The 14,779-nt window shown below is 45.1% G+C and overlaps 3 protein-coding genes across 5 annotated transcripts; 2 read left to right on the forward strand and 1 right to left on the reverse strand.

Moving 5' to 3' along the window:
* The first annotated feature begins 352 nt into the window (after nucleotides 1-352).
* On the forward strand, nucleotides 353-2,792 carry LOC127319175 (EPIDERMAL PATTERNING FACTOR-like protein 8). Of its 2 annotated transcripts, none has more exons than XM_051349390.2 (3): nucleotides 353-885; nucleotides 1,368-1,435; nucleotides 2,025-2,792. In XM_051349390.2, the coding sequence occupies exons 1-3, from the start codon at nucleotides 753-755 to the stop codon at nucleotides 2,238-2,240; spliced, it is 417 nt and encodes a 138-aa protein (XP_051205350.1). In that variant the 5' UTR covers nucleotides 353-752; the 3' UTR covers nucleotides 2,241-2,792. The 2 variants fall into 2 exon arrangements, with proteins under 2 accessions (XP_051205350.1, XP_051205357.1); XM_051349397.2 differs by having other exon boundaries at nucleotides 356-885; nucleotides 1,368-1,417.
* A 1,474-nt stretch (nucleotides 2,793-4,266) lies between these two features.
* Nucleotides 4,267-6,975, forward strand: LOC127319158 (CBL-interacting protein kinase 28). 2 transcript variants are annotated; one of them, XM_051349375.2, is made up of 2 exons: nucleotides 4,267-4,536; nucleotides 4,959-6,975. In XM_051349375.2, exon 2 carries the CDS (start codon nucleotides 5,277-5,279, stop codon nucleotides 6,624-6,626), a length of 1,350 nt encoding a protein of 449 aa, XP_051205335.1. In that variant the 5' UTR covers nucleotides 4,267-4,536; nucleotides 4,959-5,276; the 3' UTR covers nucleotides 6,627-6,975. The 2 variants fall into 2 exon arrangements, with proteins under 2 accessions (XP_051205335.1, XP_051205341.1); XM_051349381.2 differs by having other exon boundaries at nucleotides 4,963-6,975.
* Nucleotides 6,976-7,240: 265 nt separating this feature from the next.
* LOC127319183 (DNA replication licensing factor MCM3 homolog 1) lies at nucleotides 7,241-13,025 on the reverse strand. The gene is made up of 16 exons (XM_051349412.2): nucleotides 12,869-13,025; nucleotides 12,674-12,786; nucleotides 12,366-12,574; nucleotides 11,155-11,285; nucleotides 10,827-11,065; nucleotides 10,501-10,737; nucleotides 10,264-10,418; nucleotides 9,985-10,193; nucleotides 9,733-9,895; nucleotides 9,454-9,662; nucleotides 9,133-9,192; nucleotides 8,969-9,061; nucleotides 8,563-8,753; nucleotides 7,889-7,957; nucleotides 7,650-7,791; nucleotides 7,241-7,541 (listed from the first exon to the last, which is right to left on the reverse strand). The coding sequence occupies exons 1-16, from the start codon at nucleotides 12,932-12,934 to the stop codon at nucleotides 7,485-7,487; spliced, it is 2,343 nt and encodes a 780-aa protein (XP_051205372.1). The 5' UTR covers nucleotides 12,935-13,025; the 3' UTR covers nucleotides 7,241-7,484.
* Nucleotides 13,026-14,779: the final 1,754 nt, after the last annotated feature.

A 14,779-nucleotide genomic window follows, 5' to 3' on the forward strand; every position in this document is an offset into this window, starting at 1 on the left:
TGCCATTGCACCCTCGAGTGAAAAGAGCATGCATGCATGATGGCCTTTGCACGTCGATGCAAAGCAAATCCACATCCGACCTTTACCGGCATGTATCCAGAGATTGAGGCGTACACCACAGTGCCATACACTCGTAGAAGTAGCATGCTTGTAGGTGAACACACTGTATTGGTATTGCTCACACACCAAGATGCAAAGCCGTACAGGTATATACGTGTAGGTGAACGCGCCGAGCGTACGCCGTACTTTGTGCGCGGCCGATATTAAATTTGCAACCGGCCGGCCGGCCGGCCGTGCCCGTGCTAGCTACGGCGGGTTGGTATACTTACAGGTAGGAGTAGCCTGGCCGGTGACTGCCGTGCCAAGTCGGGTATATATAACCGCAGTTGCTTACGGGGGATTTTGATGCGGCTTGCACAGTGCCGGCGAGCAGCAGCGGTCGGCACCCCCACACCCACACTTCGTCTTCGTCCCCCCGTCTTCTTCCTCCCCTAGCTAGCTCCCGGCGTTGGGTTTTGGCCTTGCCTTCCGCTCCCCCTTCTTTCCTTCCCCAGTTCAGTCCCGACGCTCCAAGCTAGGACCAAGAAAGATCGAGCTCCTCGCTGGACCGCACAGCTAGCAGTTCTGGCTTTGGCTTCTCCGATCCCTTCGCTTCTTCCATCATCCACGGGCAGTGCGCGGTCTCTCCACGCTCTCCGCGGACCAAGTGAAGTGAAGGTGGTTGCTGGAGTGAAGAGCGGGTCCATCTGGTAATGCCGCCGCCCACGGGGAGCCGGCGGCCGGGGTGCGACGGCGGCTCCATGCTCAGGCTGCTCCTCGTCGGCTCCCTCTGCTGCGGCTGCTTCTTCCTCGTCGAGCTCTGGGACAATGGCGCGCTCCGTTCAGGTAAGCAAGGCAAGCGCTGCGTTGAGCAGAGCTAGCTAGCTAGCACACAGATGTGTTCCCTTGTTCTACATGTTGGCTAAGATTTGTTCATCTAATCGTCTTGCTCCTGCGTCTTTTCGTGGAAGTATGTTTCTTGTTTTCGGTGTTCTTTCTTGCTTTCCTCACCTTTATGACAGACTGAGCAGCTTAATGGCCAGCTCAGTTTGCAGATCTAGGAGAAGAGAACATGTAGAAAGTTTCATGTGTTAAGCTACTATGGACTTATGTGTACTTTTTATTAAACCGATATTGGGTATGCTGTAGTGCTTCACTCTCCGTTTCTAAGCCTACTGCGCTACTATGGACTTATGTGTACTTCTTTTTATTAAACCGAGATTGAGTGTGCTGTAGTGCTTCACTCTCCGTTTCTAAGCCTACTGCCTGAGATATGGTACTACGAGATGCTGTTAGCTAACTGGTTTCAGTTTCCTTTCGTTGAACAGATTCCGGGAAGATGGCAGGAGCAGCGACCCACCACGCCGGTCATGATCCGGTCAGTCCCAGCACCGATGTATGTTCGTGTGTGTTCTTTGTGCTTAGCTAAGTTGTAGAGTTGTTTTTCCCTCTAGCTTCCCCGATCGATCGACCCCGTTCATGCATGCGAGCAAGCCACCATGATATGCATGTCTCACATTTGTGGCTGCCAAGGCAAGCAGAAGATGCCATGCTAGCTAGATATTGCAAGCTTTCAAGTTTGGCCTCAGGCTCAGCCGATGCATCTGAGGACAGCGAGTTGCGCATTAATCCATCTAGCTGCGTCGAAATTAAGGGCGCGGCCGGAGATGGCGACCTCGGTTATTACCTAGGACCGGCGCGTAACGACCCAAGGTCGCGTCGCTCTCGCCGAGCCGCTGGTCCGTCATGAGCGAACAAGGACTACCGGCCAGCTCGCCGCGGCGTACGGCGCACCTAGATTCCGACAGCCCTTCCACGGCGCCGGGGACCCCGTGGCCCGTCCCGACCATACATACGTCGCTGCCCGTACACTTTTCATATTGACACAGCGCGGACCACACGCGCACGCACGTACGCGCGCGTGTGATTGATTACGCAGATACGATATTCACTCGTTGAACTAACTTATGTTTCTTGATGTGCAGCTGCAGGACATCGGTCACTACTACAACGGCGCCGGCGGGCGTCGGCTGCTTTCCGGCGGCCCAGGGTCGCACCCGCCGCGGTGCACGTCCAAGTGCGGCAGCTGCAGCCCGTGCTCGCCCGTGCACGTGTCCGTGCCGCCGGGCGTGCTGGTCACCACGGAGTACTACCCGGTGGCGTGGCGCTGCAAGTGCCGCGACCGCCTCTACATGCCGTGACGCCCCCTCGCCGCCCACCTACTACAGGCAGGGCGCGCGCACCGGCCGGCAAGAAGAAGGAGCGCCGCCTCCGCCGCGCGCGCGCGCCGCTCCCGCCTACGTACGTGCTTGCCGTACCGGGAGACAGCGACAGACATGGGGGTGACGGACTGACGCCAGGCCACGCGCACGTGGTGGGCTACCGCGGCAGGCGCAGGGCCTGGCCGGCCTGCATGCGTGGCCGTGGACGGTGCTGCCGCCGTGCACTGGCCACTGGAGTACGTGTGGACGTGGTGCGCGCCGCAGAGCCGGCCGGCGCCCTGAACTCGACCTGCTAGAGGGCGGTGGCGCAGTCAGGGAAAGCAGCTTCCCCAGGCACCTCCCCTCGGCATGATTTTCTTCTTCTCAATCTCGCATGATTCTCGTGCGCGTCATTTATTCTTGTGCAGCAAAACCTATACTAAGTCCCTTCTAGAGTACAATTCTCAAAAAAATCTACTGTATACTACTACATGCATTTCCTTGCGACGTTCTTTTTTGCCTCGTTGTGGAATTTGGTGCCGTCGCCTCTCATCGATCCGTCCATCAACACTTTTTCTTTTGTTGCTGTTGAGGGGTCGCGCATCCATCGATCGAACGCCTCAACAGTGCACGTAGCATGTTCATGATCTGATATGCTTGATGGGGAAGACGACGAGATGCATCAACAGCGCGATTGTACAGTGTTTCTAGTACTACATGGTTTTTTTCCCCCGTCATGTATCGCAAGGGGCCAACGCTATATAGGTATATATGATGCAAGCGCCCACACTGCACTACAAAAATCCACACTGATATACTGAGCCGTGCAATCATATCTTACAACATATGCCGAAGAGTGCATATCCTGAAACGACAAACTACAACAAACATATTTAGCCAAATGACACCACCAAAAAACTAGTCAGCTTAACGAGATGACGATTTGGATCTTCAGCTGTAAGTTACACTCTTTTATCTGAATTTATGTGTCCTACAGAGTGTGAATTTTTGTAGGACGAGCTGCATGTTACTTTTTTTAAAAATAAAATAAAAATGGTATTTTAATTTTGAAGTTTTTAAAAAATCAGAAAAATTATAGATGTACACAATGTTGTGTTATGTCAACGGGAAAAACTTCAACTCGACATACCTTATATTCAGTGCTGCACAAAAATGGCAGAACCTGAAAGATTTTGAGATTTTGAAAGTTTGTAATGCTCACTATTATAGATGTCGGGTTTTATCATTTTTGCACAGCCACAATTATAAGGCATTTTGAGTTGAAATTTTGCACGTTGGTAGAACACAACATGTCTACACCTAGAATTTTTCTCAGTTTTTTTTTTTAAACCTTGAAAGTAGCATCTTTAATTTTTTTCAAAAAAGAGCTACATAATATAGCTTGAGCTGTATTTGTGGTTTCTAGTGTCGGACATACATATATTTGTTTAGATCAACAGGGGCTCCCCCCCCCCCCCCCCCCCTCCCTCGGCTCCATTTTCATGAACGAAACCAACAGGTTCTTGCCGGTTACATTCGCCAAGTGTTTTCCTGCACCAACTAATAAAACCCAAGACCATCTAAAATAGAAATTTTTAGAAACATCTAGGTTGTTCCGCCGGCAACAAATCCCATTGCACCACCGGAAAAAATAAAACTTTATCGTAAAGTTACAATGACGAGTTTTATGAAAACAGTCGTGTCCCCAAAGGTCCAATGCGTTAGTATTTTTTATGACTATGTGATAAAAGCTATAGAAGTAAAGTTTTTTGCGGGTACTTTTCTTCATGTTAAATCCACATATAAATATTTTTATGTAATCAGTTTTTTTTAGGATTTGGGGAATCACATGTCACTATTTAGACCCTTTTTTTTTATCTGAAACCAAATCCATATGGACATGTTCTTTTTCTGGGGGGGAGCCATATAGACATGTTGGGCCAGTGGAGCTGGGGAAGAAGCCCATGGACTCCCGGGCCCGCAATTTTGCAACACAAATTCTCTGGAGACGAGGGCAAAAGAGGAAAACAAAACGGCCGTCCCCACATCGCCGCGCCCTGCCTGCCTACCGCAGCGTGTCGACCGCTCAACCACAGGTAGGAGGAGGAGGGAGAGGAGCCGAAGCAAGCCCAGCCAGCCTCCTCCGCCGCGCGCAAGCCAGCCAGCCAGCGAACCGCCGTGTAATGCCACCACAGGAATCGCCGATGTCCTCCGCCTGCGTCGCGGTCTAATCCTGTCGGATCGATCCGTTTGGGGAGGTCCTGGGGATTCAGTTCTTCACGTCTCTTCCGACCAGGTGAGGTTATCAAACTTGATCACGAATTGTGATGCGGTTCTCGGTTTCGATCGATCTGCCCTGGACCTCCTTGTTCCACATTCGACTGCGCAATGGTGGTGGTGTGTGTATCATACTTGTATGTGAATTTTCGTTGCGTCCTAGGCCAGTACGTTGCGTGGTAAATCTTGCCTGCGGATCCCTGATATCCTGCGAATTTCGGCAGTGCTGTTTAATCTCCCGATGTTCACATTTCAGATTTCAGAGTTTGCCCTGCTAGATAGACGGGATGTGAGTTGGATGGATGTTCGATTCACAAAATACATAGGAGTGTAGACATGCTATCTTAATTATCCGAATCATTGTAGAATTGCCACGTATATGTTGTACATTTCCTCAAAAAATATTATACATGTGTTCTGATCTAGTTACTGATTTCGCAGATAGATTTTGTCAGGCCGGTGCTCAAAGTGATTCAGACGTGCTTGTATTGCAAGAGTCAATTATCTAGTGCAAAAAAATACAGCTTCATCAAGGTTCATTTCTTCAGTTTTCATGAGAGGGCTGCATACTGGTCCCATTCCACTCCACTCCTATGTGTTCCCATTTTAGAAGGACGACAGAGAGGGGGGCTATGTCTTTCTTGGCAATGGTCTCAGTGATGGCTGCTAATTTTCCTCTCCGTTTCAGTAACTCAGTGACAGTCTGTAGTTAGACCATCATAAAAATTCAGGGTTTGTGCAAAGGGGAGTTAGACCATCATGGAAGAGAGGAGTATTTTGATGGAACGGTATGAAATCGGGAGACAGTTAGGACAAGGCACCTTTGCGAAGGTATACTACGCTCGCAATCTAACCAATGGTCAGTCCGTCGCCATAAAAATGATCGACAAGGAGAAGGTCTTGAGGATTGGTCTCATGGATCAGATAAAGAGGGAGATCTCGATAATGAGAATTGTAAGGCATCCGAATGTTCTGCAGCTTTTTGAGGTAATGGCTACCAGGAGCAAGATTTACTTTGCTTTGGAGTATGCTAAAGGTGGTGAGCTTTTCAACAAATTAGCCAAAGGGAAGCTTAGCGAGGACGGCGCAAGAAAATATTTCCATCAGTTGATCTCTGCTGTAGATTATTGTCACAGTAGAGGTGTTTATCATCGTGACTTGAAGCCTGAAAACCTACTAATGGATGAGAATGAAACCCTTAGGGTCTCTGATTTTGGTTTAAGTGCGCTAACCGAGTCAAAGTGGCAAGATGGTCTGCTCCACACCGCATGTGGAACTCCCGCTTATGTTGCTCCTGAAGTGCTCAGCAGGAAAGGGTACAGTGGTGCAAAGGCAGATGTATGGTCTTGTGGGGTAATTCTGTTTGTTCTTGCAGCCAGTTATCTTCCTTTCCACGAAAGAAATCTTATTGAGTTGTATAGGAAGATTGCAAAAGCTGAGTACAAATGCCCTCGTTTTTTCTCTGCTGAGCTAAAGGAACTCCTTCAGGGAATCCTTGATCCTGATCCTAATACTAGAATGTCCATCGCAAGAGTAAAGAGAAGTGCTTGGTACAAGAAGCCGAATGAGATAACAGCACATAAGATTCAATCGTTAGATAGGATTTGCAACAGTTCCGACGGAACATTGAGCCTGACAAACATGAACGCATTTGACATTATTTCCCTCTCTAGCGGATTTGACCTGTCTGGTTTGTTTGACGAAAGATATAGCCAAAGGGAGGCTCGGTTTACTTCCAAGCAGCCGCCAGCAACCGTGCTTGTGAGGCTTAAAGAACTGGCCAAACGCATGAAACTTAAAGTTACAAAGAAAGAGGATGGATTTCTGAAATTGACCACAGGGAAAGAAGGAAAGAAGGGTGTTCTTGCGTTTGATGCAGAAATCTTTGAGGTTGCGCCGTCGTTTCTCCTAGTCGAGTTGACGAAAACCAATGGTGACACCTTGGAGTACCAAAAACTGTTGAAAGAGGACATTAGGCCATCGCTTAAGGATATTGTTTGGGCATGGCATGGTGATGTTCGCCAGCAGACACAGCTACCTCAGGATGCAGAGCAGCAGCCGCAACCGTCATCGCTGCCACCACTCCCACCACGACGGTTAGAAGATTAGCTGCAAATGCTTTCCCCACCACTGCCATAATAACCCAACAGAAATCGCTATTGAATGCAAAGTATGGAAGGCATTGTAGGCTCCATCATGGTACCTGGAACCAAATTTGCTTGTAGTTCCTTTTAATATATCCTCGTAGACCAGGAAAACTATTTGTAGTTCTCATTTTTGGAAAAGGAAGTTTAGAGTGATTCCCATTTTTGTAAAATTGTGAAGCTTGAGTACAGAGATGGTGCCTTTTTATATTGTCATCTCTGCTGAGCGAACAATGCTTTGATTTCAGTGTAATGATCAACCCACTTAATTTCTGGAAGTTTTTGTTGTTCTAAAGAAATACTCCATCAGTTCCATATTACTAGTTGTCACTGATTTAGTACAACTATGTAACAGGAGTATATTTCTTTATATGCATCTAGGACGCTCTTGTGATTTGAGAACTAGTTGAAAGTTCATATTATTCCATGCTCTGTAACAACCAGGAGATGCTGATCGTTACAGGAACAAGTGTACCATTATTAAACCAACCGTATCAAATCAAGCCATTTCTTGCTAACATTAAATGTTATATGTTGGTGCAAGGAATATAGCAGAATTCAACCTTGTAAATCAGACAATCAGGGACTAAAAATATCACTAGGTCAGAAAATTACAGTACATTACATGAATAAAAATTGCCATCAATTTAAACCTCACTGATAGGAATTAAGATACACAGAGTACACGAACAGACAGCTGGCTACCAATACAGAGTTCCCACTAAATCTCTCCAGGAATTCAGACAAACTGGAGAAGATTTACATAATAGATCAGGACAACGCATATCACAAGCAGCTTGTCCAATGCCAAATCATGCTGCAGTTAGATGATGCGGACAATGCCATCTCGAATCATTATCCTGTTTGCATCTTGCATCCTCTGAAAACACAGGGAAATTAATGTTAGCAAGACAAATATTAAAAAGGCAATGTATATTGATTAACTCAATGAGGACATCCTGAATTAAAATCGGCCTTTTTTTAATACCTCCAAGATGAACTCTACTTGGCCTCTAGTGTAAGGTGCAGCTGCATCCCTATTGACTGTTTGCTCAACTTCATCAATGGACATCTGATCAACATGGTTTGCCAACACATGCTGTCCAAGAATCGCCTCAAATGCTTCAATTCTGGAGATTACAAAATCACAAGGGAGGCAAAATAAATCAACTGCAAGAAACAAAGATGGAACTTCTGAATTATACAAATTTCAGGTGGTGCAGTTACCTCTGTGAAGAAACATCGTGATCCTTTGATGCATTGCTTCCATCAACATCCATTGGGTCATTACCAGTGCTGGGAATAGTGCAGAACAAACAAATGAGCATACAGTATTTAAGACAAGCTGGAAACAACAATTTGTGGTCTTATTTGATTTGCAGTGAATCCGTAGAGTGCTTCCATGAGCTTGCACACCTAGCTAAATGTATTTAAACCTCTCAAAAAAAAGCTAACTGTATTTAATCCGTGCAAGGTACACTAACTTTTGTGCCAAGCAATTGATTGGTGGTGCTTGTAATTCTATTTGTAAGTATTCAATGAAATGTTCTTTATAAAGCAATAGAACTTTGAAAACTAAAGCTCTGTAAAGTGGATTCATGTTCTGATTGCTTTGCATCTCGGTGGAAAAAAAATCCCTAATGTATCATAAGTTATCTCTATTTGACACTCTTTGCTTCCAAAAATCAAAATGGATTGGAGTTAAATTCTCTAACAAAAAACTCACATTCTCACGAGCATACTTAAATAGAAACATACTGTTTTCTGGGGGAGTCCAATGGAGAGAAGCCAATTTAATTAAAAAAGGAAATCAAATGCACAAATTGGATACCGTTGTTGGTGAGACAATTCTTAATAAAAAAATAGAACACTTAACACTATGCATAACGCCATAAACTTACCCTCCATTCTCGTCTCCATTGCCACTAGCATCTCCATGCCCATCTGCATTATCAGCACCTGCAGCTGCTTCATTTTCAGCTTGTTGTTTCTCCATCTCTTTCTGTTCACGATCTTCCATATCAGTCAGTTCCTTGTGGAATATTGCAAAATTCAGAACTTGCAATGCAGCCTCAACATCAATTTTCAGAACCTGCAACAAAATACATGTCATGGCATTAGATTTTCTGAAGAAAAAGTGTTCTGCACCTGCTTCAAGTAATAAATACAACTATCTCCGAAAATAGAACAATGACAGTAGCATGATTTCTCAGACAAGCATCATAAAGTAGTATGGCTCATGTCATGTAGATAGTTGTTGCAGGTAACTTGCTTTGATAATTGGATTAAAAATATGGAGCATAGTACCTCGTGTCTCAGTTTCATCTTTGCGTGGGCAGTAGATAGACGGATCATTGTTTCCAATGTCCTTGCTGTAATTGGAAGCGTACCTCCACCAGCCTATAAAACATTAGGATGAGGCAGTGACAACAACAATCACATACCATAAGCAAGAAAGGTCACATGCTCACCTTTGCATTTGCACTACCATCTCTGAGCTCAGCATATGAAGTTGCAATGTGATCAGATGCCTGCAAGACCAACAAACTTTAGATATTCAATATCCAATGCCTGCAACATATAAAATAATTGTCTCCTGAAATGGAAAAAACCACCAAAAGACGAGTTTTGGAAGAAAGAAAAGCAGCATGCAGGCAACAGCATAATAGTAACCAGATATTGTACTGAATGGTCAACAGTGCCTAGTGGGTACTGCTACAATACACATTACTAATAACCAAAGAAGCTGATAGACTAAGAAGAAGATTATCTCATTTCATATGCAATGTTACCTCATCAGTGAGCTTTGGCTGAATAAGGTTCTTTGCATAGTGTATATATTTCTTCAGGAATTTGATAGTCAGCCTGTCCTGTTTGGCCTTCTTGCCTCGCCTTCTATCCTGTCCATGGAGCATTCTATCATATTTAACAAATATGGCTGCATTAGCATCACCATCTTCTTCCTCCACAGCATATCCTGCTTTATCAAGAGACCTTGATCCTGCAGTTCACAAGTTTGTTTAGCATAGGAGTTGGGCATAAATCTCATTGGCATGTAAACCACAAATTACCTCCATCATCAGCGCAGTATCTATGCATCCGTGCAACATGTTCTGAAATCTGACGGTCGATATCAGCATCCATTTGATCAAGAACAATAAAGAGCAGATCAAAACGAGAGAGCAGTGAATCCGGAAGCCCAATGTTCTTTGTTGGTGTTATTGAACGATCATACTGTCATGCAACCAGAAATTATTATCAGAAACACAAACTTTACCCACAGATACCACTCACAGCACAAAAGAGAATATGTAAAAACTTACGGATCCATATATTGGATTTGCTGCAGCAATTACACTGCATCTTGCATTTAGCGATGCATGTATTCCTGCCTTGGCAATTGTCACAGTTTGCTGTTCCATGACTTCATGTATAGCAACTCGATCTTGATCGTTCATCTTATCAAACTCATCAATGCACACAACACCACGATCAGCAAGAACCATGGCACCAGCCTCGAGCCTTCTTTCCCCTGGACCAAAGCATTTGGTTAGAACTTCATAAACCAAACGTTAGCATATGGATAAATTTCAGCAACTTACCAGTCTCTTGGTCAGAAGTGACAGCAGCAGTCAAACCAACACCAGATGAACCCCTTCCAGTAGTTGAGATAGCCAAAGGGGCTATGTTCATAACAGCTCTCAGAAGCTGAGACTTGGCAACTGAAGGATCTCCCACCATCATCATGTTTATATCTCTGCATATGGAAAATACATCATTAGCATTACAAGCAATGAAATCATATAAGAGCAGCACTGATCCAATGTATTAACACTAACCCTCTCAAGTGAGTTCCATTTTTCAGATTCTTCTCAACACCACCAAGCATTAATAGTACAACTGCCTTCTTTATCCAGAGATGGCCATAAATTGAAGGAGCAAGTGAATTCCCAAGCAAGTCAAATGTGTCACTTCTCTTTGAAATTTCTTTCATCCGCTTCAGATCTTCCCGAGTATAGACAGGCGCATTTGCCTCTTTGTTCAGAAGTGAAACATTATTTGCAATAAGGACAGTCCTGTAGGTATAGTTATAGGAAACCACATGAGATCACATAAAAATGATAACTTCAAGTCGGCTTAAGTGAGGGCTCGGAGCTGAACTAACCTGAAGACACCACTAACACTGCCCTTGCTTTTCCCTGGAAGAGCCTTGTATAGACCAACGATTGAGACACGGTCACCTGGCTTGCAACAATCTACAAGATCATCTTCTACAATAACATCTACACTTCTTGGAAGTTGTCCAGGGGCAGCATTTTCAGGAACCTCTTGCATGGACAAGGTCTGGTGATCCTTGTATTCACACATCCCATACTCGGTGACCAACAAATTGCCGTTTTCATCCTAAGAGTTCCAGATTTAGCATTACAACCACACGATGAAAGAGGCTTGATTAAATTGAAATGAATGGGAAGTAGAACACAAGAACATACCCTAGTTGGATAAACAGAACCAGTTGGCAGGCCTACAAAAGATGTGATGTCCCTGTATTCACGCGAGAGAAAAGCATTCGTTGCAGGGCAGTAGTGAACACTCTTGACAACCTTTGGCCTCACCAATGAGCCTGAATTTTTAGAGAAATTGAGAAACATTAGCCCAGGGGAGTAAAGGTAGTATACAAAAGATATATCATACTACCTTAAGAAAGACAAATGTTCATGAATTGTAAAGATGCTGAAACAGAACTAAGGTTTTGATAGACCTATTCAGCTATCAACTTAGACTGTCGTATGCACAGCTTAATTTGTTGCACTGACACCACAAGCATAAATTATATGTTTAGTGAGCTAATCAAGTAGTATCTGCGAAAGCTTAGCATCGCAATTTCAGCATCATTTCTTATACTGACTTAGAGCTAAAACAAGCAACATTTTATCTCCTCCTTTAGTGTTATTTTCCTTCCACCTGACCTAACACTGGATCTATTCTCCGCAAGTAGTAGCAATGTTAGAATATGACAGAAAATTTCTAAAACTACTGACCACAATTTAATAGTGCTAAATTAACATAAATTATATGTTTAATGAACTTATCAAGTATCTGAGAAAGCTTAGCATCACAATTTGATGCGTCATCTTTATACTACTGCCTTAGAGCTAAAACTAGCAAACATTTTATCTCTTTTTTCAGTGTTATTTTCCTTTACCCTATGACTTAAACACCAGATCTATTCTCCACAAGTAAGAGCAATGGTAGAATATGACAGAAAATTTCTAAAACTACTGGCCACAATTTAATAGACCTATTCAGCTATCAACTTAGACTGTCGTATGCACAGCTTAATTGGTTGCACTAACAACACAAGCATAAATTATATGTTCAATGAATACCCGCAAAAAAGTGTTCAATGAACAAATCAAGTATCTGAGAAAGCTTAGCATTGCAATTTCAGCATCATCTTTATACTGCCTTCTACAGCTAATACTAGCAAGATTTTATCTCTTTCTTCAGTGTTATTTTCCTTTGCCCTGACCTAACACTAGATCTATTCTCCACAAGTAGGAGCAATGCTAGGATATGACAAAAAGAAGTGCTAAAACAACTGACCACAATTTAATAGTACTACTAAATTAACATGATGAATCGCAAACAAAACTGAAGGGCATGAGAGCAGATAATGGCCAAGAAAAAGGGGTTCCATTACATTTGGTGACGATGCCCTCGACGCAGACCATGGTCCCGATGAAGGAGGACATGAGGTCCCTGGGCGTGACCCTGTGGAATCCAAACGGCCCGGTGAACCCCACCAGGACGCGCTCCCCTTCCTTGAGGAACTTGGGGTCCAGGTTCCTGGCCACCTCCGTGACCGCGTCCGACGCCGGCTGCATGAACTCCCCGGGGCTCCGTATGATCCTGCAAGACAGATGCGAGGGGAGGCGCGCGTCAAGCAGGCGAATCGGTGGGCCATGAGCGGGGGAGGAGAGGAATCAGAGGATGGCGGTGGGAAGGTACCGGCGGGCGAGGTCGAGGTTGTGGTTGCGCAGGTCGTCCATGCCGATGGTGAGCCGGTGGCGCTTGCTCTGGACCATGTCGCGCACGGCCTGCATGTACACGCCCTTGCCGACCTGCGGAAGGTGGGGGGAGACGTCATGCGGGATCCCGGCGAGGCGGCGGCGGGGGAAAGGGGGGGAAGGGTGGTGGGCTTACGTCTTGGTCGAGGAAGTCGAGGAAGGCGCGCTTGTTCGCCGCCATGGCCTCCTCGTTGACGTCCATGGCTGCCGCCGCGCCGCCGCCGCCGGTACGGAGATGGGAGGCGAGACGGGAGGGGGAGAGGAGGGATGCGAGTGGGGAGTGTGGCGGCTGGGTCTCGGGTGGGTTTTGGATTTGGGGACGAGCAGGGGCGCGTTTTGGCGGGAGAAGGCGGGCGATGTTGGCGGGAATGGAGTGGTTTTCGCGCGCTCTGGAGTCTGGAGTCTGGACCGGACCACGTGTGGGGCCCTTGGGTTAACGCGTGGGCCGGAAAAGTAAAACTGGCTGTTACATGGATAGCATCGCTCGTGGACTTGAGCCCCGCCTGGATCGGCCCGCTAATATTCTGCTGCGGATCCATCCCACCTTTGGCCCAAACCAGACCACAGCCAGGAAGCAAGAGACGGGAAAACCTATGCACCGGCCAGATCGGTGGCTACCGACCATCGCACACCCTTTGATTGGGTTTAGATCAGGCCTATTTTTTCTGTTTAGCCTGTAGTAGTTTGGTTTTCCATTCCGGTTTCCTTTTTCTATTCGCTTTTCTGTTTCTTTTTCCTGTTTTCAGTTTTGTTTATATTTTTCCAGATTTGAATTTTTTAATTTTTTTAAAAATGATTAAATTGAGAAAAAGTTTAAATTAAAAAATGTTCAAATTTGAAAATCATTCGACTTTGAGAACTGTTCAAATCTAAAAACCGTTCAAAAGTGAAAAATGTTCAAATTTAGAAAATGTTCATATTTAAAACAGTTTTTTTAAAAAATATCAAATTTCAAATTTTAAAAATGTTCAAATTTTGAAAATATTTAAATTTCAGAAAAAACAAAATTTAATATTCTAGATTTCAAAAAATCGAATCTAAAAAGAATCAGCTTTTGCAAAACATAAAAATAAAAATAGAACAGAAAAAATAGTAAAGCAAAAAATAGGAGAAGGAATGTTGGGCCGGCCCAAAAATCCGTCTGGGGGCGTGCGGCGCCTGGTCCGTGCCGACCAGGTCGGCATACAACACCCCGGAGATCACCTCCATGCCGAACAGATATCGTCGTGTTCCGTGTTGGGCGTCGGCACGGCTGCGCCGCCCGGCGATCGCGATCTGTACTGCACGCCCTTATGGGTGCGTTTGGTAGCCTGCATCCAATTCGTGGCTCACTGCACCTGCGAGATGGGCTCACCTGCGCGTACCGGAAGTTGTACATGTACCGCCTACACCGGCAATAGAGGAAGCTAATGATAATGATCATGAAACTTCGAACGAGGAAACTACTGAACCTCGCAGATCGACAAGGGAACGTATCACTCCTGATTGGTATGATCCTTGTCTAAATGTCATGATTGTGGACAACAATGATGAGGACCCTGCGACGTATGAAGAAACAATGATGAGCCCAGATTCCAACAAATGGCAAGAAGCCATGAAATCCGAAATGGGATCCATGTATGATAACAAAGTATGGACTTTGGTAGACTTACCTGATAGCCGCAAGGCTGTCGAGAATAAATGGATCTTCAAGAGAAAAACAGATGCTGATGGTAATATTACTATCTATAAAGCTCGACTTGTCGCAAAGGGTTTCCGACAAATTCAAGGAGTTGATTACGATGAGACTTTCTCACCTGTAGCGAAGCTAAAATCTGTGAGGATTTTGTTAGCAATAGCTGCATTTTTCGATTATGAGATTTGGCAGATGGATGTCAAAACGGCGTTCCTTAATGGAGACATTGAGGAAGAGTTGTATATGGTACGACCCAAAGGTTTTGTCGATCCTAAAAATGCTGACAAAGTATGCAAACTTCAGCGTTCAATTTATGGACTGAAGCAAGCATCAAGAAGTTGGAACCGACGCTTTGATAAGGTAATCAAAGAC

Source organism: Lolium perenne, chromosome 1 (genome assembly GCF_019359855.2).
Source record: "Lolium perenne isolate Kyuss_39 chromosome 1, Kyuss_2.0, whole genome shotgun sequence".
NCBI lineage: Eukaryota > Viridiplantae > Streptophyta > Magnoliopsida > Poales > Poaceae > Lolium > Lolium perenne.

Bases quoted from the DNA above. Each gene is read 5' to 3' on its own strand.
- LOC127319175 (XM_051349390.2), top strand. From the start codon at position 753: ATGCCGCCGCCCACGGGGAGCCGGCGGCCGGGGTGCGACGGCGGCTCC. The intron at 886-1,367 runs GTAAGCAAGGCA...TTCGTTGAACAG, and splicing joins CAATGGCGCGCTCCGTTCAG to ATTCCGGGAAGATGGCAGGA. The intron at 1,436-2,024 runs GTATGTTCGTGT...CTTGATGTGCAG, and splicing joins CGGTCAGTCCCAGCACCGAT to CTGCAGGACATCGGTCACTA.
- LOC127319158 (XM_051349375.2), top strand. From the start codon at position 5,277: ATGGAAGAGAGGAGTATTTTGATGGAACGGTATGAAATCGGGAGACAG.
- LOC127319183 (XM_051349412.2), bottom strand. From the start codon at position 12,934: ATGGACGTCAACGAGGAGGCCATGGCGGCGAACAAGCGCGCCTTCCTC. The intron at 9,193-9,453 runs GTAACATTGCAT...TTGGTCTTGCAG, and splicing joins AGCCAAAGCTCACTGATGAG to GCATCTGATCACATTGCAAC. The intron at 7,792-7,888 runs GTAACTGCACCA...TGTAATCTCCAG, and splicing joins CACGATGTTTCTTCACAGAG to AATTGAAGCATTTGAGGCGA.